Below are 24,893 nucleotides of genomic sequence, written 5' to 3'. Positions count from 1 at the left end.
GACAAGACCTTTCCTAATCAAATACAAATTGATATTACTATATATATTTTATAGTTTTACTGTATATTAAATTTATATACAAGTACAATCGATAAAACTTGAAGCCTAGTCGTCCCTCTTTAGAGGGCATCGTAATAATATTTTATTTTTACTAGATAAAGAATGCCGTTTATATATAAAAAAATATAAATAAAAAATAAGAAATCCTTTTGAACATTTTGGATTATGAAAAAGGAGTGGAATTGAAATGAGGAGGGGCTATTGCCCTTGCTACTTTCTGTCCAAATCGTCATGATTGCCAGCTTGGCAGCAACTTAGAGTTGCGACTCGTCGTGTCTATTCCCTTCCGCCACTTCCAACCTCGTTCGTTTCTCCGCAAGGAATTCATCGCTCCGTTCCCTTTTTTTCCCCTAGCTAAGAATTGGGACGCCAATTTCCTTGGTCTTGATTGACTCCGATTCCAAGGCTTTCTCTAGGAGATGGAGGGCGGAGGCAGCGGCGAAGCCTTCGGTTCCTCCACCGCCCCGCTCACCTGGCACGATTTCTTGGAGCGGATGCGCCACCCATCGGCGGCAGATTTCGTCAAATCGATCAAGAGGTCAGCTTCCCTCACTTAGTTCCTCTATTCTTTCGTTTTCCTCTGGATCTTTAACATGTTGGCCTTTCTCGATATGACGATTTACTTTTTGGATCTTAAATTTGTGGCCTTTCTCGATGTAATTCTAGCTGGAGGATTTACATGTCCCCTGCTTTCAATTTTCTAGCCGCTTTTCAATCCTATGCTCAATGCTGGCTTACCTAATTCAGTCTCCTCGTTACTAGACTCTGTGATGATCGCGTGTAGATGATGCTTTCTAATTCTAAGTAAAATATTCTTGTTAATCGTCCTTGCTGATTCTCTCGCAGGACTTTTACTTTCTGTTTATAACCTTGGAGAAGGTAGAAAAACCTGGAAGTTGAAAACTCTGTGGAATTTACCTAGTCTCTCAGGAATGATGAATAATTTACTTTCTCCGAAATGATGTTGCATTTTGTCGATGATAATTGTTTCTTGCTCTCACTTTAAATCAAAGTTTTACTCTATGTTCTAAGATCATTTGTCCAAGTTATTGATTGGTTGGATCACTGCAATGGGATTTAATAAATTAATTGAGTTCGTAGGAATGTATTTAATTTCCCCTGATTCTTTCATAGTTTTGGGAGGTCTTTCTCATTATTTCTTATGGCTAGCATGTACAACTGTAGGTTAATTTAAGTTTAGGGAGACTGTAAACAACGAGCCACCTACACATTATCATCTTCATCCAGAAAACATTCATTTAAGTTTGAAGTTCCAAGATATATATTTGGTTGGGGCATCAAAAGTTTGTCTTGAAGTGATTCCTGCTGAAAGGAAAAAAATCAATTTGATATTATAAAAGAACTATTAAGAATTTTAATTCTGTTTCTTACGTTTCAATTTAAGTAAGTGATAATAAAGAATTGCATTTCATTCTTATGCTTGGAATCTAGATTTATGTAGTGTTATATGGTAGAGTTCTTTAGTCTCATCAATTTCTGAGTATTTTCAATCATAAATCTGACCAATTTTAAGATTACAAATCCAAAAATTTGGAACAATGATATTATATTTATGTTTTTTTTACCCAGCACAAGAATCTTGTAAAAAAAGAGAAATAGAATTGCAATTCCATATTATTTGGTTGCCAATCTTAGTATGTATATCAAATAATCAAAGCAACTACCATAAAAAAGTACAAAATATTTACTATACCTACAAGTGATGCAACACCAAAATTGAACCGTTGAACTGTCCAGGAATTTAGAGCAAAATTGATGCAGCGAATAAGGAAATAATTTCACCCAGAGGAAACACTTCCAAATGGAAAAGTCAAATTGAAAATTGTATTAGTTCAAAAATAATTGAAATACACAACTCTGGACCTCTTTTATAGGCATAACTCAACAACAAATACAAATATAAATATTCTAAATAAAGAAAATATGCTAATCTTAATAGGGATTATAATTATTCCTCATTTATTACCAAAATAAAAATATTAATGATCAAATAACAAAAAGCAAAACTCTAATTTATTGTTGCCGATATTGAGTATTTTTCAATTTATTTTCATTTATTGTAGATGCACCCATCTTGAATATTTCTTAATCTTAAAGTTTTTCCAATTTCTTTCCTTTTATATCGGAAGAGCCAATTTGAAATTTATCTTCAATTTATTTTCTTCAAAATTATTTTATTTTTCATGATATTTGTTTCCTTGCTTGTATTATTTTTCCCTATTGAAACTTGACTCTTGACAAGTTGTCGACTTCTCTTCTTAGGTCATGGTTTCCAAGCATAAGGAATAATTGCTTCAATAACTCTATTTGGCAATGTTTTTTTTATTTTTTGGACGTCTCTTTCAATGAGAAAGAAATTAATGCACTTTGATTCTCTTTTTGCACTTTGATTTTGAGAAATTCTTTTTTGGTTGTCCTTTTCAATGAATACGAAAATGTTTGAGTTTGTTGTATGACGAGAATAATATTTATGCCTTCAATGAAATTTTGTGGCATGAACACAACAATGATGAGGATTTCAGAAAGCTTGTAATAAGATCAGCATACGAAGATGAACCCTCAAACTTCTCGTTGAATGCCCTCTTTAAAAATTGAACTTGTGTTTGAATAAGTTAGAAAGATAAATGAATAAGTATTGTAATCAAAATTTTTCACAATATGACCAAATAAAGTGGATATGTATGATATGAATGCACCTAATGTAGATGTGATGAGGAAATTTGAATTTAAAAATGCTATAAGGAAATTTACAGTACCATTAAATATTTTATAATAATCATTATTCACTATAGTTTCCAAGATTGTATAGCCGATATATGTTTTGGTATATAGAAGAAAATAATACATTTAATTCAATTGGTTGACAAATATCAAAGATATAAGTAAATATTGAAGGGTTGTACAAAGTGATTTGCAAATTTTTAAGTTGGTATATTGCATTACTTGATCATAATGCTTGTTTTGTTTAGCTTTCTCATTTGGTTCCTTTTGATAACATGAATGAGATAAGATTTGAGAGTCTAAGTCATGGTTAGTGTTGAGTTGATTAGTCTCTAAAGAGGTCAAAGTCAACATTTTTTTTTTATATTACATTGTTAAGAGACTCATCTAAGGTGTCTTTGAAGTACTCTTCTAAATTGTCATTAGAAAGTTGTTTTACTAAAGTAGAGTTATCAAAAGGTTTATTGGAGCATAACTCTTTCATTTTAATTAGAAGTTTATGGATTGTAAGAGAACTAATATTTTATGGCAATGTTTGCGAGTTCAGTTACTTGAGAAAGGTTGTTTTATTTTTTTTACATATTTGTTATACAATCATCTCCTAAAGTTTAGTAAGCCTTATCATTTCAATAATTTTCTCTTCATTTGTGCTAATGTGTGATGGGTTTCTGTTCATCTTGTTCTCTAATGATTTAGACACATCACTAATAGTTTTTAGCGGGTTCACTAAGTGTGAATTTGGAAAATCATACTTGTTTGATGGAGGTTAAATTATGTTGGTCAAAATAATTTTCAATATTGTCTAACTAATCAAGAAACACATTAGGATCTGTAGTTCTATCAAATATAGGGGCATTTGTCCTAACACATGATTTAAAAAAATAATGAATTTTTTTTAGACATTGACGATGTGATTATGATTTTTTATTTAGCAATGTACAAAGAATAACCATTATATGCTTTAAGTTCACCATTCACAAGGGGCACACGTTCCTAAAATCTAAATCTTACATATATTTAGTGGTAGGTGTGGTGTTTTTTCTCATCAAGATAAATCAAATATTGATAAGTAATGATACTTATAAAATAATAATGTTATAAATTAAATGAGATATAGAAGAATTTAATCAATTGCTAACATGCAAGTATGATAATTAAATCAATGATGATATTGTATTGATGGACGATAACTAAACTGAATAATAAATATTTTATTAGATGGATGATGATTAAACGAAATAAAAAATATATTTTTTTGATGGATGATAATTTAACTATATGGAATATATTTTTTTTCATGAATGATGTCTAAACTAAATTGGAAAAAAATGATGATATTTTTGATTTTTATGAATAAGATGCTAATAAGCATGAATTTATTAGAAAAAATTAAACGCGAGCAATTTAGAATTATCAACTGAATAAACAAAAATCAGTTTTAGGAAAGAGAAACTGGGTTTGTGCCTTGTTGTGAATGAGCCGTGGATAAGGGTGGAACTAACTTTTGAAGATGTGGATCAAGGTTTAAAATTTCGACCTGTGTTGAGGTTTCGGTTCTGGACCGGAACGATATGGTTTCGGTATCGTATCGTGCCGTGCCGATATAGTTTCAGTATTTTATAAATATAAAATATATTAGTTAAAAAATAAAATATTTAACATAAATATTTAAAAAATAAACAATATAAAAAATAATCTTAAAAAAAGAAGAGATATGAAAATAGATAAATAAATAAATAAAAATTTTATTATAATTTTTAAATTAAAATAAATGAAATATAAAATTAATTAGATAATTTTATTAGGGTTTAATAAAGCTTTTTGATTATCTCCATCATAGCTAGGAGTTGATTAAAATAATTAACCTAAATTTAATTAAAAAATTTTGAAATCCTACACCACTCGCGAGCTCACGCGACTTCGGCGTTGCCGCAGAGTTGCATGACTCCTCAACCATGGCCGCGGGGATTGCGTGACTCCTCTGGTACGACTACGGTGGTCCCTTTGCAGCGGCCGTAGGGTCGCACCTTCGCGGAGGCAGCAGAAGGGTTACTGCTGTTGTGGGGTCGAGCAACCCCTCCGCTATGACCACGGGGTCGCGCAACATGTCACAGCTATTGCAGGTCTGGTGCCGAGGTCGTGCCGGTGTCGGTCGCCGAGCGGAACGGGATATTTCGCCCGTTTCGACTGTCTCGGCACGACACTTTAAACCATGATGTGGATGATGGAGATAATTAGCACCAAAACTGAACCACCAGGTTTCACCGTTTTAGCTTTGATACTAATTGATGCAGCACCAAAATCAAACCATAGAACCACTTAGAAATTTAGAACAAAATTAATGAAGCGAATAAGGAAATAACCTCGATCAGTGGAAAAACTTACACAGAGAAGTTAAATTGGAAATTGTATTACTTTACAGATAATAAAAATACACTGCTCTGGACTTCTTTTATATACTTAACAACAAAAATAGAAATAAGTATTCTAAATTAGGAAAATATGCTAATCTATATAGAATTATAATTATTCTCTATTTATTACCAAACTAAAAATATTAATTATCAAATAACAAAATTCTAATTTATTGTAGATCTGTTAATTTTGAATGTTTTGAATTTATTTTCATTTGTTGCTTTTCTGATCTTGAAGCCTTTTATCACAGATGAACTAGTTTGAAATTTAGCTTCAATTATTTCCACGAATTTTATTTCTTTGTCTGCATTAATAAGTGGGAGTACATGAAAGCAAATTAGTGAATTGCACATATTAAGGATAAAATTGTTTCAAATGCAGTTCAAATGACCTGCTCTTTGACTAACAATCAATCTATCTTGCATTATCCATCATTGTATTAATTCTTAGCATTCAGAGTTTGTTTAATCTTCCTTCCAATATCAACTACTTCCCACGAGTTATAGATGTCCTAAAATTCGATGTTCATACATCCCGTAATTAGTCAAATCATTGAACCAAAAAAACATGGTTAGCTTTTAAATTTCCAATTGTCCAAATGTCACAATAGACACATCCCTTTTTATACACAAGCTGATCTTCATTCTTATATTCTTTTAGTTTGGATTAAATCATTGTTACCCATCCCTTAAAAGCCGGTTTCCATAGAAAGACCACATCAGCCTCTTTCTGTGAATTCCTTGGAAACAAAGGGTGCACTATTCTTTAGTTTGTTTGCCACTTATGTTCTTTCAACCATCTCCTGGTCAAGTTCTTGTGATAAGAAACTATTTGTAGTTTAAAGCAAATATGCTTACACATCCTGGTTGCAAGTTGCAACTGCATGTAGCTCCACAACAGTGCTTAAATTTGACTATATTGACATGGCAGCTTCATTGTATCCTTTTCAAATCGAGCTCCTGATCCAGAAAAAGACAGTGCTTCTGTACAGGAGTTCCTTTCCAACATGGAAGAGGCCTTTAGGGCTCATACACTTTGGGCTGGTAGTTCAGAAGAAGAACTGGAAAGTGCTGGGGAGGTGAGCTATTACACTTCCATATTTTCATTTATGCTAATATATAAAACTTTTCATCCTGGATTACATGCTTGTTCCTGAAATGGAGATGTAAGAGATAATGTAACACTTCTAATAACATCTGAATGTCACAAATCTTAAAATCATTGTGTATTAATATCATAGGGCCTGACTAATTGGCCGTACAGCTTATGTCTATTTAAGCTTTATCTTTTACATCTGTTCATACTTGGTTATTATGAGTTAATATTTGTTCTGTGTTAGAGATTTGTTCTTCGATTGAAAGTATGGTTTCAGTAACATGCTATGCCGACACTTGGCATGCTTTAAGGCAAGCTGAGATCACTTAAATTTTCACTACCTAGGTGATTTCCTATCTTGATATGTGGGATGGAATCCATCTACCATCATTATAATCCCATTGACATCCTCTATGCTAGTTGTCAATCTGCACTATAAAATGCATTCACACTTTATGACCAAAAGCTAAATACAAATCATAAAACATGTAGAAAAGACTATAATAAACATGATTAAAATAAATAAAATATGTTTAGAAATAACTGAAAACCAATAATAAAAAAAATAACTTATGAAGATAAATTAGAATAAGTGACACCCTTATCTTGCTGCAAATAATTCTTTGAAAACGTCCGGTAAAAGAGTTTGTCTAAGATCAACCTGATATCCTAGTTTGATACCCTCAGTGCTTGCCTTTGGTAATACCACTAATTGGGAAAGACAATAATCTCAATAAAGTCTTGTGTGTAGGATTGAACGTATGCTGGGGGGTGAATAGCGTGTTCTCTTTTTTTTTTTCGGTATTGTTCTCTTTCATTAGTACGCGGCAGAATAATAAAATAAAAACAAGAAAGAAAATAAGAACAAATACACACCGGTTTTTTACTTGGTTTATAACCCCTCAGGGTTGCTACATCCAAGGCTTTGTCTCATTGAGCACTACTGCTTTCTCTTTTCTAGACACCTTTCGGCAAGGGAGAAACCTCTTACAATTTTGGTCAAACACAAACAAAATAATCAATAATAAAAGGAATAAGTAACACAGAAATAAAAGAGGACCGAATCTCTTCTGGAAGCCCTAAATGTGGCGACACTCTTCCTAGCACTTCCTGGATCGCACGAGCTGAACTTGAAGGACACAAAATATGAGTATTAGATGAATTGATTTGATTTATGAATCCTCAAGGATCTACCCTCCTTTCATAGAACTCTATTGAGTTGTTGACGTGACACTTTTCCGCTCGCTTGGAAGCCTGCCGGGTGTCTGGACCTCTGTTGACTTAACTCTCAATCTAATCCTCGCGAACTCTGGATCTGCTGACGTGGCAACTTCCGGTCGCTTGAAACACATCTAGTCGCTTGGAGCTTAATCAAATCTAATCCATTGACCGCCTCACTTGGATATGATCTTTCCTTTCCGGTCGATCGAACTTGCTCTGGTGACATTGTCGGATATGTTTCGATCTTCCAAGTCTTCGTCCAGCTCCTTCAAGACAGAATAATAAACAATATACAAATCTAATACTTTGTCTACCTTACCTATTAAGTTTACTTGCTTAGAGTTCACTCTTCCAAGACTTCTCACTTGCTTGGAGTTTACTCCTCCAAAACTTCTTACTATTTAGGGTTCACTCCTAGGATTTTCCCTTTACTCAGAATTCATTCCTCTAGTCTTCTTATTACTTAAGGTTCATTCTCCTGGGGCTTCTTCTTTGCTAAGCATTCGGTTATGACCTGCTTGGTTTCTTTCCTTGATAGACATCTAGTCACCCCTTGACTTGTCTGGACTTTCTCTGTCTTATTAGTTCGAGTTTCATAAACAACCTCTTGCAAAGTAGGGTTAGATTGCGTAGGATAGATCCTTTCCTGAGACCTGCATTGGCGGGAGCTTTGTGCATCAAATTGACATTTTTTTCTTTTATTCAAGAAATGTGTATAATAAATTAATAACATAATTAGAGAAAAGTACTATTATAGTATGATAATGAGTTTAACAAAGCTAAGCATATATCACGCGATTATAGTATGAAAGTAGCATTAACCAATCAATAAGAGAGAAATGAATTATGTTAGCATAATACATATGTTTAACAGGGATCCTTGGCGCAATGGTAAAGTTGCTACCATGTGATTTGGCGGTCACGAGTTCGAATCGTAGAAACAACCTCTTGCAAAATACAAAATAAGGTTACGTACAATAAACCTAATGTGGTCTAATCCTTCTTGGGACATACTATCGGGAGCTTAGTATACTAGGCTACCCTTTAATACATATGTTTCGAGGAAATAACATAAGAATCAAATTTTAATGAAATAACAAAATAGATAAGAGTGATAAGGTTCCAAAAGAGGTTCAATAGCATCTATTAAGCCCTAAATGTTAACATAGCTTAACCTATCTTGATATCAACTAAGCAATCTTTCTCTTTAAATCTTCAGCAAATTACTGAACCACGTAGCTGAAGTTGTCGAATACCCAAATCATGTAGGTAAGTTTCAAAATTATCAAATCATGTACCCAATTCCGTTTTTTCCCCTCCCATTCGATTGCTACAGTTGATTTGGGACCATACTGTGCTGATGAACATTGTTGAATCAATTGCTACATTGTAGCAATGGATTAAAAAATTTAATTCATGTTTAAAAAATTATCGCTCTCAATATGGAGTATGAAAATGATATTTGAGGGCATGAATATAATCAAGAGAATTAGACAAACACATAATACTTAGTTCCATTTTATTCCGAGTTCTCTAGGTCCATCTGTCGGTTTAGACCTGAGCCAAAATTGACTGACCTAGAGAGCTCAGAATGAAATTGAATGAACAATGTCTGAATTAGGGTAGGTGTGAGTGAATGCGGAGGGGTAAAAGTAGAATTGGGTATATGATTTGGTAATTTTGAAACTTACCTACATGATTTGGGTATTCAGCAATTTTGGCTACGTGGTTGAGTAATTTGTCATTAAATCTTTGAATCACCATTTAAGAATTAAGTTCAATAACTAAAATATCAATTTTTGCTTAGTGGTAGCATGTTATAGTTGTTAATGAACATTACCATAAATATAACTAGCAACATATATGCCCTTAAGTTTATTGCCCATTTTTAGATATTAGTTTCAAGGTAAAATATAGCAAGATAATATCTTTAAGTTTTAGTGGTTGTATAAAATTTTGTTAATTGGTAAGAGAATCTCTATTTGATTCCACAAATACACCCGAGATCAAGAAACAACCTTATGACTACTATTGTCCTATGGATAAAGACTTGATTTATCTCCCTTAAGTAAAACCCTTCGTTTGACTACATACCGATATGCAACTATAAGCAATGACAATTTCGTAACGTAGGATATCTTAAAGCAATTATCTTTGTAAGGAACCTCAACGATGACTCTTATTTAAAAGAGACAATTCCACATTGCAAAGACAAGAACCTTATCCTAAGTGATGGTCACCCACAAAATTTGACTTAGTGCTAATTCAGCTTCAATGCGTAGAGGTTTTACTATCCAACATGCATTGATATGTGAGGGAGTTATTTGGTAATACACAAAAGAACATTCATCTTAATTCAACACACCTTTGAATACACATTAGGAGGTGGTATCCACTACACATGGCTCAGATGAAGGTAGGGGAAGGGGTTGCAGCCGTGCACACAAATTAATTTGCATGAGCTTCCTTTGGTTTGTTACATGCTCACAAATGAATGTCTCTCACTGACAACATTATTGTTCGCATGAGGAATGACAAATCTCAACTCTTTTACTATGATTAGGAGTGTTGCTAACTACGTTTAAAGGAGGAGGGCTATTAAGGTCCTTAGAGAGGGAAGCATGATCCAAGCTCAAATCTATAAGGAAAGGGGGTTTAGACGCGGTTTCTCGAAGTTGAGGGAATTGATTTTACAGAGAGGGCAAAGGGGGAAAAAGGCACTTGAGGAGGAGTGTTGCTGTTAATTAGTGGAAAGGGTGGTGATGGTTGGAGCATGGGCGACAAGGAATAGTGGTAAGGGTTCCAGTTTGGATGTAAAGGGTGGTGGAGGCATAAATCTAGAGGGAGATGATGGCAATAGTTAAAGGTAATCTCCTTTAACATGTGCCCATTTACTGCTCAAAGTTTAAAATTTTGAGTCATGCAAGAGTTTCCAACCTAGAAAGAGATTAAAACTTAAGTTGTGCCCCAAATAACGTTTGAAATACTGAGCCGTCCGCTCAAAACAAGAGACTAAACTAGCACGAGGTTGCCTCAAGGTCGCGAATGGTGCTGCAACCCCACCATTGCCCTCCACGACGTTGTGACATGATTTTTTTTTTGGTTCAAATTTTTATTTTTAAATATGTATTTTTATTATAAATAAACTATAAAATATTAAAAATGATCTTAAAATTTATAAATAATTTCAAAAATTAATAAAATATTTTATAAAAAAATAAATGATTTTTTTAATATATTAAAAGTTGAATATAAATTTAAAATATATATTTTTAAAATATAATTCTTAAACATTTCAAATAAATTAATAAAATTTAAAATTTACAAATGCATTCAAAAAATAATTTAAGACCTTCAAATAATTTTATAATTATCTTTTTTTTTTAAATAATTTTTATAAAAAATTAATTGACATTATTTATGAGAAAATATTGAAAACACCTCAAAATATAACACCAAGGAGCATAGTTAATAATAAAATATTAATAAAATTAACATACTCTTATATTTAAAATTTAAAAAGTATCAAAACTATATCGAAATCGTATCGTTTCGGACCTGAAACTTCAGCACCGATCGAAATTTTGAACCATGGTCCCAAATAACTTGTATAGTGCTCAGAAACTTTACGGGTCTAAGACTATAGATGTGACAACCTTGTCGTCTGACAATGTTCTAACTTGGCTATTTGCTATGCGCTATTAATTTTGTTACATTGAATAAAATATGCATCTTCAAAAATTGGTCACTACTAAAATGGAGTCGTGCTTCACTTAGTTCTGGGTAAATCTAAACAAAGTCTATGCTATCTCTTTCTGTCTTTTTAAGATTTATAAGGAATTAGCAATGGCGTGTGTAAAGGCCTATTGTTGCTTAGTTGCCTTAGGCATCTACATGTGTCATATTGTGATAAAACCCTTGAAATACCCTGTCACAAATTGATCCAGAAGAATATAAATTATCTTATCTTTCTTAAAGCGTCCAACTAGACCACCTTGTTGGAACCGGTGTAGTGCGATTGCCGGATGAAGCTAGTAGAGGGTTAATAGCTCTTATACCTACAATTATAAAGTTATATTACTCTTGCTAGTGCAGTGGAAATAAGAGACTAAAAGACAATTATATACATATTGCTAACAAAGACATATAATGTAGTTGTTCCTACTTCACAACTATGACTTGGTATGTCACTCTTGGAAGTCCAATGTCTTTCTCCTTCGCAGTTCTGTAGGTAGAGAAACTTCTTAAATGATTGTAAGAAGATTAAGAGAACAACTTAAAGGGTTACAAGATGAGACTTAATATGATGTGACTAATCACTATTTTGCTAGCCTTTAAATGTCCACCTTGCCCCCCTTTATATAACCTTCAGTCCCTTCAATCTTCACTTGCTATTTAGTTGACTTGTCGCCGATGAGTCGAATGACTTCCGGATCTCTTTAACCTTAGTCTACCAATAACTACTTAGTTGATTAGATTCCACTATTAATCGAATGCTCACTGTAGCTCTTAAGTCATCTGATTGTTGCAGTGCAAAATTATCTGATCAATGACTCCTTTTGTTGTTCCTAGTGTAGCATTAGTTGATTGAAAGTCTTAATCAGTCAACTAATCACAAGTAGACTCATCCCCAAATAGAAACATTTTATTAATTGGCTAATCAGGCTGAGTTGATTCCTTAGTCGGCTCAACTCACTAGTCGATTGAGCTTAACTCTATTACTCGAACTTGAACTCTGACTCTAATCTTCCTAATAATCGAGTAGATATTCTCTCCAAGAGTATAAGTTTCTAACTCTCATAGCTCATAACCACAACTTACCTTACATTGCTACCAAGGCCGTTTCCATTAATTTCTTCATTCCTCGAGTGCATCAAGTCCCATGTGCTATGTTTAACACTTCATCTATGTAGTTCACTTTGTCTCCGACTATTGTCAACTTTGTGCTTTAATACTTCTTGTCCTGCAGTACATCTGTCTCCATTCTCCAATGGACCTCAAGCTATGAAGCTGTGAACTTGATTGTGCCAAGCTATGCTTACATAAAACCAATATAAAATTCCAAGTACAATAGAGAAATTAATTTTTTAAAATAAAAAAGAAAAACAAATAAAGCAAGCACTTGTTCATCCAAGAAGTATTATATCTATACAATATGTACATTATCACTAATTTAAAGCCATCACCCCCCTCATCCCTTTATTATACAATAAAAATTTAATTTTATCTGTATTTTTTATTTAAATTTAGATGATGCTTTTATATATTCTCAAAATATAGAAAGTATAGTAAATTTTATAATTTGAATTTGAAATATTCAAATAAATGTAATATAAGCAATGCCCATAATCATCAAAAGTCTAAACTTGTGATTTGAATTCACTATTTATATGAAGATGTCGAGCTTGGAGACCAATCTTCATCAGCATTCTATATGCAAGACTTGATGTTTTTGCAATAAAAAGTGAGTAAAACAATTTAATTATGTACAAAAAATAATAAAAATATATATTTTGAATTTATATGATAGCTGTTGTAAAAGTTTAATAAACATCAAAAGCTTAAACCTTGTTCCATAGTAACTCATTTGAATATTTTTCCTTTAGAAAAAACAACCAAACTCATCAAATTGGTATCTCATAAGTTTTAAACTCTCATAGCCCCTTTTGTGTTTCAAGATCCACATCTTATGTTATTTAACTAAAATTTCCAGCAAGTACACAGAACAGGAAGGCTTCCATCTAACCAGGATTTATATCTTAATTACTCACCCAAGCCCCCAAGGGGCATCTCGTCATTTTCTTTACACCCATTAGTCGCCTTTTTGTTTTTATGTTTCAAAGGTCAATATTAATTAATGAAAGAACTTTAATGAGTATCATGGTATCATTTGGTATGAATAAGTTTCCCTTGCTAGTCTTGAAATTTCATCTTAATCACAAATTAGTATCTGTTCCAATTGCAAAAGTTAAATCATGCATTATAAAGGTAAATTCAAGAGACAATAGGAGGATTTGCCTCCCTTAGTTAGACCAATCACAAATGATTTGACACAAACTCTCCCTAACTTTTGCTGTTCCAATTGCAAAAGTTAAATCATGCATTATAAAGGTAAATTCAAGAGACAATAGGAGGATTTGCCTCCCTTAGTTAGACCAACCACAAATGATTTGACACAAACTCTCCCCAAGCCAGGGATGTGCTGATATTTTCATGCTTTTGCTGTCCCATAGTCAAACTGCCCCTTTAGGCCATCTGAAGAATGAAAAAACAACCCATTCAACTCTCGCAGAACATGCTAGGGTACTAGGTCATCCTTAGAGTCTTCAATCCAAAGTGAAAGAAGATCAAATAAAGCCCTTGCCTCACCTTGAAGAGGGGTTTCTATTTGGTTCCACCCCTAGGAGTATGGCTTCCACTTCTTAAACAAAGAAGGTTGCCAATATCAAGAGTATAAATTAGGGCCAATGATCAAATTTTGTGAAGAGAAAGAAGAAAAAGAAAGATCTTACTAGTTTATATAATATCTTTATCATGCCATCTTCAAATTGAAGAGAGTACTCATTGATGGCTTCTTTGGTTGTCCAAAGTTGGCTGCCACCTCTAACTCACTGCTGTCCCTCCCACAAAATTAACTAGAGTAGCCAACTTTTATGAAAAAGAATAGTAAGAAGGGAAGTAGAATCATACCTAGTGTCCTCAGGGAAAAAAAGAAGAGGAAGGAGAGAAGATTAGTCATATAAAAGAAGTGGTGTATGGTGGAAAGGGAGATCACATGAAGGAAAAACAAGAGGGGTTTTTGGCCCAACTCAAAAGTACCCTACAGTCAAGTTTTATCTCCTCACTGAGGCAAACTAAAATGAGTGTGGGTAATTCAACCATAACCAATCAAACTGCAAACCATGTCAAACTTCAATCTCAAAAATATCTTGATTTTTGAACTCAACACGAGTTCAAAAATTTCACTAATAAATCTATCTATAACAATTTGGTAAAACAGCCTTAAAATTCCATAATAAATTCAAATAAATGTCGGTTGAGTATTTAAATAGATATTAAATATTAATTATTAAATGCATAAAAAATTGGAAATATACTCCAAGTTGTTTGGGAATCTCATCATGCTGTCAATGTGGATTTTGAGGTACAATCAAGACATGTAGGATGATCCACAAAGAAAATTAGTATTGACTTTCAGAGATTATCTGATAGGCATTTTTTAGAATTTCCACAAGTTTTATATCGTTGAATAAAACTAATCATCGGAGATTGGCACCTTCATTGTTGTTAGTTTTGGATTTGCCCTTTTTATTAATCTCTTGTGAATGTTCTCTTAGGAGTCAATGACTAGGGATAAGCACTCAGTTATTTTCTGTAAATTCATCATTATCTCTGTCAATGAGTGTAGATATTTAGGGATAGTGGAAGGGCATTTCTTAGTATATATCATTTAAAGATAAGCTCATCAATCTTACTGATGTTTAGAATCTTTGCACACTCATATCAAAACAAAAAAAAATTCCTCTAATTACTTCTGGATATCTTAAATTGTGCTTACTGAATTACAAAGACAAAAAGTCATTGTCCCTTAGATGGCTGACAATTAATATCCAAGTTTCCATATTGCTTTCCATGACTCTTTTAACTTCCAAAAATTATCTGTGAGTCACAAACTATATATCTCATCTTCCTTCTTTTATTTGACTATCTTTATTATATACGTAAATAGGTTGTTGGTTGCTACTCGGAATATTGTACTGAAAAATTTTGTACAAGTCCTGAACCATTCCTAACAACCTATTGTGTTCTTTAGAAATTAAATTTGGAATTGCAAACAGAACTTAACATTATTGATTCCAAATTCAACTTATTTGTTCTTAGAGGTTTAGACTTGGATTGCAAACGATGCTTAACATTATTAATCCAAATCCACCCATGTTACAAATTCGATTAAATATTTATTTCAGAGATCGACTTCCAGGTTAAACATGGCGAGACAGTAGACCTTCTTGGGTATGGGATCATCCACCACTTCCTAGACAAAGCCTTTCAACGAAATTCAATATTTAATCTCCTTATAGTAACCCTAGGTTTAACCATTAAGAATAATCGAATCACAAGATCGAAAAATAAAAAAACACAAACTCGAATCATTAATTTGAAATCTAGAATTGTTAGCCTCTTGTGTTTGGTATTTCAAAATCCATACAAAAAAATTAGTATGATGCGGAATAAAACTACTAGTTATACCTTTCTTTATAAGCAACAACCTCTTGATCTTCTATTGTATTCCTCTTCTTTTCTTGGATGTCGTGTGAGCGACGATCTACCAAGAAGAAAACCACCAAAGCCTTCCTTGCTTCCAAGTTTCGGCCACCACCACAATGCTCCAAGGGATGCTAGAAAACAATGCCTCCTTTCTCTACTTCTTCACCTCCAAGCTACCGGCCACCAAGAGCTCCACAAGAGATGATGCCGCCGACCACAATGAAGAAGAGAAAGAGGAGGTTGGGCCGACCACCAAGGATGGAGGAGAGGAACAATAGAATAAGTTGTGTGTCTCATGAAGGCACCTTCTCCCCCTCTTTTATATTCCTTGGTGAATCAAAAAAGGAAAGTTTTATAACAAAAATAAAACTTCCGTTTATTCCTCTCTATGGCCGGCCACACCTTGTTTAATCATACAAGGAAAGATTTTAAACAAAAATTAAAATCTCTCTTTTATAAATCCCTTTTGTGGTTGGCTATAAAAGGAGTATTTTATAAATTAAAATATCTCTCTTTTAAATCCTTTTATGGATATCTATAAAATATAAGATTTAAAAATAAAATTCCTTTTATATCATGGTTATAAAAAAAGGAAAGTTTTGTCAAAAAATTAAAATCTTTCTTTCACATTATAGATAACTACAAATAAGGAAAGATATCTAATATCTCTTTTAATCCTTTGTAGAAAATCTATAAAAGGAAAGATTTTAAAATTTAAAACTCTCTTTTAAAACCATGTGGATAAAAACATAAAAGGAAAGATTTTATCAAAATTTTTTTTTTAATAAAACCCTCGTCCCTTTTCATACTTGGCCGACCCCTTGCTTGGGCACCAAGCAAGGCTTGGCCGGCCCTAGCCTTAGCTCCAAGCTTGGCTTGGCCAACCCCCTTGCTTGGGCTCCAAGCAAGGATAGGGGCCGGCCCCTAGCATGGGCTAAGAGGCTAGGCTTTGGGTGGATATAATGCTATATATAAGAGGCTACAATAGGGACCGAGAGGAGGAATTGGTTTTGGTCTCCCGATGAACTTGAGCTTCCCGTGTTCACTTCGAACACCCAACTCGAGTTCATCAATAATAACTCATACCACTAAAGAGTTATTATTGCACTATCGCACCAATCCCATATTACTATATGGGCTCCTTATCATGAGTGTGTTAGTCTCCCTGTGTTTAAGATATTGAATGCCCACTAATTAAATGAGTTACTGACAACTCACTTAATTAATATCTAACTCCAAGAGTAGTACCACTCAACCTTATCGTCATGTCGGACTAAGTCCACCTGCAGGGTTTACATGACAATACTTATGAGCTCCTCAAGGGGACATTATCAACCTAGATTATTAGGACACAGTTTCATTCTATAATCAACAACACACCATATAAATAATATCATTTCCCAACTTATCGGGCTTATTGATTTAACAAGCTAAATCACACCTTTTGATAAATCAAAGAAATAAATACTAAGTATATGTGCTTGTTATTATATCATGATTAAGAGTACACACTTTTATAATAACAGAGGTATTGTTCTTTTATATAGTCAGTATAAAAAGATACTACCTCAATTGGTCCTGCTCAATACACTCGTAGTGTACTAGTGTAATTTATTAGTTAAGATAAACTAATACCTAATTACACTACAACCACTCCAATGGTTTGTCCCATTCCATATTGGTTGTGAGCAACTGTTTATAATTTATAAGGATCTGATAACATGATCTTCTGTGTGTGACACCACACACCATGTTATCTACAATATAAATTAATTGAACAACTACACTTAGCATATAAATGTAGACATTTGACCAATGTGATTTTTTATTTCAAAATAAATATTTACAAAAAGCTAGACTTTTAGTATACACTCTAACATAGGTGACATATATGCTTCTTATCTTGTAGTTGCTCTCTTTCTTTCTAAACTTATTTTGAGCTTACCAGCAGTTGTGGACTTCAATTTGCCAACATTTACAGGGTCTGGAGAAATATGTCATGACAAAACTTTTTAATCGAGTATTTGCATCAGTTCCAGAAGATGTCAACAGTGACGGGGAGCTTTATGAGAAGATGGCTTTACTACAACATTTTATACGACCTGAAAATCTGGACATCAAACCAGCTTTCCAAAATGAAACATCATGGCTGGTGAGTTCACTACGTCAGCTACTAAAGACTATCTACACTATTTATCTACTTGAAATGTTACATTAATCCTTTTCAGTGTTTAATTTTAGGAACTTTCTTTATCTCCTTTCTTGGTCTATCTGATTATGTACAATTCATGAATTGTGATATCCAACCTACACTATTTTTTGCAAACTAGGGAAGCTCATGACTCCTTGATAGTTTTTTTTTTAAAAAAAAAATTCTACTTTGAGGTTGATTTGTTAAATAAGGTATTGTTAGGAGTAGGCATGGAGCTTTTAGTGTGTAATTATTTATTTAAGTGGCAACGGTTTTGATAATATGGTGATAACAAAAGCTATATATTTTATAAGTTTAATGGTTACTTCCTGTATTTCATTTCAGACTATTTAGAGAGAATTTTTATTATGAAAATATTTCCCAGTTATTGTATAACTGCTAAAAAAATGTAGAACATTCAAACTTCATTGAATCAATCTCAGTGAGACAGAAAGATATTCTTAATCCTGGGGTTGATAATAACTTCTGAGCTTAAACTAGTATATGCTGAAGGATGAAATGCAGTATAGAGCATGCTTTTGCAGTTGAGTGTTTTTTTGGGATATTCTTAGTGTTTTAGTTATTGATGTTATAGTTCTTCAGATGCATAATGTTCCACTTATAACATTTAAACTTTTTCCTACATATTTGAGTTTGTATTGGCTATAAAATCTTGATGATGCAAACTTAAACTGATGCAAATCGTTAGACCATTTCTGAATCTAAGCCATGCCCCAATTTCTATTTTGTTCTTTCTATTTTAATCTTTAAATTAGCATTGTTCTATTTTGTTGAGATTGTACTAGTTTTGATTTATTTTATTTCAATTATAAAAACTTGTGGGAGGCATAAAAATATTGTTTCAAAAATTTCAGATTTTGCCCCCCAAAAAAAAAATCCTCTTGTCCTCTTGTCCTCTTCTTCAAGGGATATCAGAGCTACATATTGCAAGACAATTGTTTGAGGTATTCAATTATTGCTTTCCATCTCCCTTCGATCCTCTCTTTCTTAAGAAAGGCTCTTTATTCCCGTAACCTCTTAATCAATTGCCATCATCTACATCACCATCCATCACCGCTCCCACAAGATCTTTTTCGTCTGCTCTTCCTATCAGCTACCATCATTTCTGCTTTGCAACTTTTATTTTCGTATATTTTCATGGCACTCTTCACCTTTATGTTTAACCTCAATAAAGTATATTAGTTGAAGCTACTAGACTTGCAGTTTAACATTTCATTTCTGGTTGACCTCATTGTGGTTGGCACAGGCAATATGCCATCCAGTTCACTCATTGAAATTGAAATGGATTGGCATGAGTGAAATTATATTTTACTCTGCTTTTCTAGTTCATTGTGCCACCTCCATGTATTATTGCTACTGTGCTACTACGAACATCAGTTTCAACTTTTACTTGGATGAACTTAGATCATATGTAATCCTATTTTTAAGTCATTAACCCCAAGTTAAACCTTATTTAGATTTATTTTCCAATGATTACTTGATTAAACATACAATTATATATATATATATATATATATATATATATATATATATTGGCATGAGTGAAATTATATTTTACTCTACTTTTCTAGTTCATTGTGCCACCTCCATGTATTATTGATACTGTGCCAATACAAACATCAGTTTCAACTTTTACTTGGATGAACTTAGATCATATGTAATCCTATTTTTAAGTCATTAACCCCAAGTTAAACCTTATTTAGATTTATTTTCCAATGATTACTTGATTAAACATACAATTTTAGTTATATATATATATATATACAACAACAACCAAGCTTTATCTTCCTATATATATCAATAGCTATATAATAATATTAAGTAAAATCATATAATGTAACTTCATATATCAGTATAGTTTGAGACCTTAGTGATCAATAAAGCCATGACAGTGCTCATATTAAAGCATGATTGAAATTCATCATACCTGGTCATCCTACTACAATGGTTTTGACATTGTATGGTTAGCTTCACAGCCATCCAAGAGGCAATATCACAACAAAATATATCATTCATGTATGCAAATATAAAACTAATACTCCTACAATTTTAGCAAAGTCACAACAAAATGTTAACAGCGGAAATCAAACTAAAAGCAGAAACACGTACATGATACAAATAAAGGCTTTTAACATGCTTCTACAACTCTGAGTCTCCTACTCCACATCCCACTTTCAGAATCCTCTATACTTTCTCTTTCTTAGCAATATCGAAGGTGGAAAAACCTTTTACAGGATGTTACTCACATACAGAGGATTACAATAGAGGTGTTAGGGTTTACAATAAGGGTTAATGAAATAACATATATTAGTGTGTAAAAGTAAATTTGTTGTTCTGTTGATTTGTTGCCTTTGGATCCCTTATAATAGCCTCTTGCTCGAATTGTTTCGCTGACACAATATTCCTAATCTAATACCCATCTTAATTTAGTCGATTGGTTTACGCCATTAATCACGACATTCTTGATCACCTTTGACCGTTTCCCATTGATCATAAATGTTTCCTTCGGTAATAGATTCATTTGGGCTCAACTAGTCATCAATTGATTGGACGATTACTAGTTGACTGGGTAGTCAATTGTCAATTATCTCAAAAACATACCATATTATTTGTTGTGAGTCGATTTGTATGTTGACTACGATCAATCTAATAATCGAGTCCACCTAAGTTAAGATCTACTCTTGTCTCAACTCACCATATAGTTGTCTCCATCATCGGGCCATCTCTCGTCATCTCTCAGCTTACTCATCATATTATCTTTCATGCTCCACTTACGTAGTCCACCTCGGTCATCTCCCTTCAAGCTTCTTATCCCTTGAATACACCAAGCCATCGGTTTTCTCCCTATGCCATCATTCATGCTCCACTTACATAGTTTGAGTTAGGCACAGTTGCACTCAAATGCTCCTCTTGCGATCCCTCGGATGTTTTATATCACCAAGGTTCTAAAATTCGCTAGGCGCTAGTCGGGCGGCAGACCAACGCCTAGTGCCTAGGCGGGGACTAGGTGCCGCTAGGTGGATTCCTCGATATCCCTTGTTTTATGTGGACTATAAACAATGTCATATGTAAATCTAAATGTTGTCTTAAACAATTTCATAGCAATGGAAATCTAATTATGTATGCTGAAATAAATGCATACTTTCCAATACCAAAAAATGAAAAATTATAAAAGAAAACTAACAGTTTTGTGCAAAGGAAATATATTAGACTCAGTAAATACGAGTAAAAGAAATAGTTGAATAGTAGAACATGTAGTAAGTTATCATAATCATGTAGTAAACAGTAGAACATATATCCAACTCAAATTTTAAAACCTTGCTATAAGCTTAAACAACTTTAGTGGTGGAAAACATTATAAAATAGTAGCAATAGTTCAATTTAAGATTACATCATTGTGAACCAGTAACCACTAAGCAAAATATAATTGTTGAATAACATAATGTCTTAACAAAATGAGTTCAAAATTATACAACTAATAATATTTCATAGACTCATATTTATTCTATTTCTTCTCCGTAATTTTCAATAACTTATTTTTCATCGGACACAAACTCAATATCATTATTGTGATCCTCCTCTTCTTCTTCGGATGCAAAATCATCTTCATGAAGTTCTCTCACTCTAGAGCTTCTTCGGGTTGTAGATTTTCATCTGCTCCACTTGCTTCATCAACCATTTGCCAAGTGAGCCTGGAACCTAGTTCAACTTCATCATCTTCCTCACCATCCACAATCCAACCTTATGCATTTGAAGCATCTTTTGCAAGAAGGACATCGATATTTCTTTCTTTTTCTCTTTTTTGTTTGTTCAATAATATAGCATTAAATTGGACAAATACTAGATTGTTCAACCTGTTGGCATCTAACCTATTTCTTTTCTTTGTATGAATCTAAAAAAAACAGAGAAAGTAAATATTATAGTTAGTACCTGAATAGAGTATAGACGTTAAAAATTATAGCTAATTTAATTAAAGACTGAAAGTTTAAAACTTACTCCTTCAAATGTACTCTAATTTTTTTCACACCCAGATGAACTTGTAGTTAATGAAAGTATCCTCAATGCCACCCTTAGCAAGTTAGGTGTGTGAGCACCGTATGTACTCCACCATGCACATGGATCAAATGTATCATCATTTTTTTCACATGCTTTTGCTGTCAATGTTTTTCCAAATAACCTAGTCTTATCTCTATATTTTGAAAATTTCTTTTAATAATTGTATCTTGTAGATCTAACTCATTGGCATGTAAGTTTCCATGCATTCAAAAATCCCCGTCGTGACCTCCTCATAAAGAGCAATAGAATTATTTTTATAATAAAAATAAGGATTCAACAAAAAAACAGTGGTATGCAATGATGTATCAAGTCTATCCTTCATTTTTTGACTCACTAATGACTATGATAGGCTGATAATTTGATTCCACGTTGTTCAGACCCACCTTGATGTCTTCTTTAGCTTGAAGAAACTCCCCATAATGAAACCCCATCGATGACTTTCTATCTCCATTTGCCAATTGAAGAACTCTTACCAAAGGAGCAAATATTTTCAAACAGAGTGTCACATCATTCCAAAAACTCATGCTCATCACTATAGAGTAAGCCAATTTTTCTTTGTTTGTTTTTGACCATTTACATTTCTCCCACATATCACTTGTAAACATGACCCTTAAACTAGCTTTTTTTTTTTCAATCAAACTTTGCAATGTGAGGAAATTTGATGCAAATCTGGTAACTCCTGGTCGGACTATGTCTCTCTTCTTCGTGAAACTTCTCATTAATGACAAAGTCTTATGGTGAGCATAGATGAAAATGGTAAAAGACTTGGATTGCTCAATAACCTTTTTATATTGTGGAAGTTGGCCAATACTTTCAAGCATGAGATTAACCGTGTGAGTTGCACATGAACTCCAAAAAATCCGAGGTCGCTTTTCTCTCATCAATTTAGCTGCAGCCATATTGTTGGTGGCATTGTCTGTTACAATCTGAACAATATTCTGAGCTCCTACTTGTTCAACACACTTGTCAACATACTCAAAAATAAGTTCAGCTGTATGCGCCTCATCTGAAGACTCCTTAGACTCTAAAAATGTAGTACCCTCCTTGCAATTAACATATAAATTTAAGATGCTTCTTCTTTTTCTATCATTCTATGCATTTGTCATGATCGAGTATCCATTCTTTGCCCATTTTTCTTCATGTTTCTTCAGCAATTGTTTTGTTCTTTCAACTTCGTCTTTCAACAATGACTCCCTAAGTTGATATTGAGTTGAAGGCTTGAATCCTGGTCCAAATTGACCCACTGCCTCCATTAGTTGCTTAAAGCTATCATTATCAACAACATTGAATGAGATTCCATTGTCATAAATCCATCTCCCAACATATTGTTCAACTTGTTGAGTTCTCTCTTTGAAAAGAGCCTCATTTATATTTTTTCGGCGAAGCACTTTACTTCCACTGGAGTTTGTATTTTCTGGAGCAATTGCCAATGCATATCTATTCATGGGGCCAAGTGGAAGTGAGTTTTTAATTCCATCCATCCCTTCAATTTCAAGACTTTCTTCGTCTAGAGAAATAACCACCTCTGCTCTACAACTTTGTTCTTCCATTATGTTATTCTTCTTTCTGTTACTCCCTTCATAATAGTCTGTTTGTACTCATTTTTATCTTCTTGAGATGCTTTTCGACAACTAGATACATTTCCAGGTATATTTCCAATGTGCTCCTTTATCCTATACACTCCCTCTGACATTGTTTTTTCACATAACTTGCATTTAATTTTGTCGAGGTTCTTAGGATCAATCAATATCCCAAACTTCCATTCGATGTCATTTGACTTTCTTCTAAGAATCCTGGATTCGGGTTGAGTGACAGATGCTGTCAAAGATGGATTGCTTGCCATTATGATAACAGATAAAAAAAAGGCAACCCGGTGCACGAAGCTCCTGCCATGCGGGGTCCCGGGGAAGGATCCATTGTACGCAGCCTTACCCTGCTTTTTGCAAAAGGCTGTTTTTAGGATTCGAACCCGTGACCTTTTGGTCACATGACAACAATTTTACCGTTGCGCGAACGTTCCTCTTCTCCATTATGATAACAGATAACCTGAAAAAATTATATATAACAACATAACATGATAATAAAATTTAATTATACTGTATGATACAAAATAATGAAATATAACATTAACAAGTCTGAGAATATTTTTTTATATATCTTAATCTAATTAATAAAATTTATTAAATGTTTATTTAAAAAAAATAAATTTTAAATAATTTTTTTATATTTTTAAATCTGTTTTATATATAAATTAATAATATTTATTGGAATTTTTTAAATTTTAATTTAATTTTTATATTTTTAAAACTGATTTATATAAATTAATAATATTTATTAGAATTTTTAAAATTTTAATATAATTTTAAATTTGTAATATTTATAAATCTGATTAATATAAAATTATAAATTAATAATATATTAAACTTATAAATATGATTTATATAAATTAATAATATGTATTATAAATTTTTAAATTTTAAATATTTTTAAATCTTATAAATGATAATATTTATTATAATTTTTTAAATATAATTTTTTAAATCTGTTATATCAATTAATATTTAATAATATTTATTAAAAAAATTAAATATATTATTTATATATATAATTAGATTTATATAAATTAATAATGTTTATTAAAATTTTATATATTAAAATTTGTTTTATATAAATTAATAATATTTATTATAAAAAATTTAAATTTTATATATATTTAATTGGGATCCTAATTTAATTAGGCTTTATGAACTCTATTATTGAAATTATCATAGTTAGGAAAATAAAAAAACGCGCTGTCGCGCCTCGCACGGCCGCCACCGGTCGC

At 32.7% G+C, this 24,893-nt stretch overlaps 1 protein-coding gene across 1 annotated transcript in view; it reads left to right on the top strand.

Annotated features, from left to right (window-relative positions):
* Nucleotides 1-312: 312 nt before the first annotated feature.
* Nucleotides 313-24,893, top strand: part of LOC121980467 (vacuolar protein sorting-associated protein 9A-like) — a 37,276-nt gene continuing 12,695 nt past the window's right edge. Inside the window, exons 1-3 of the mRNA XM_042532517.1 lie at nucleotides 313-598; nucleotides 6,148-6,295; nucleotides 17,783-17,953. Coding sequence (XP_042388451.1) covers nucleotides 480-598; nucleotides 6,148-6,295; nucleotides 17,783-17,953 — 438 coding nt within the window. The 5' untranslated portion in view covers nucleotides 313-479. The remainder of the gene's footprint in view (nucleotides 599-6,147; nucleotides 6,296-17,782; nucleotides 17,954-24,893) is intronic.

The sequence above is a fragment of the Zingiber officinale genome, chromosome 5A, assembly GCF_018446385.1.
Source record: "Zingiber officinale cultivar Zhangliang chromosome 5A, Zo_v1.1, whole genome shotgun sequence".
Classification (NCBI taxonomy): domain Eukaryota; kingdom Viridiplantae; phylum Streptophyta; class Magnoliopsida; order Zingiberales; family Zingiberaceae; genus Zingiber; species Zingiber officinale.
The sequence above is the reverse complement of the archived record's forward strand: the minus strand, read 5'-3'. Positions and strand labels throughout refer to the sequence as shown.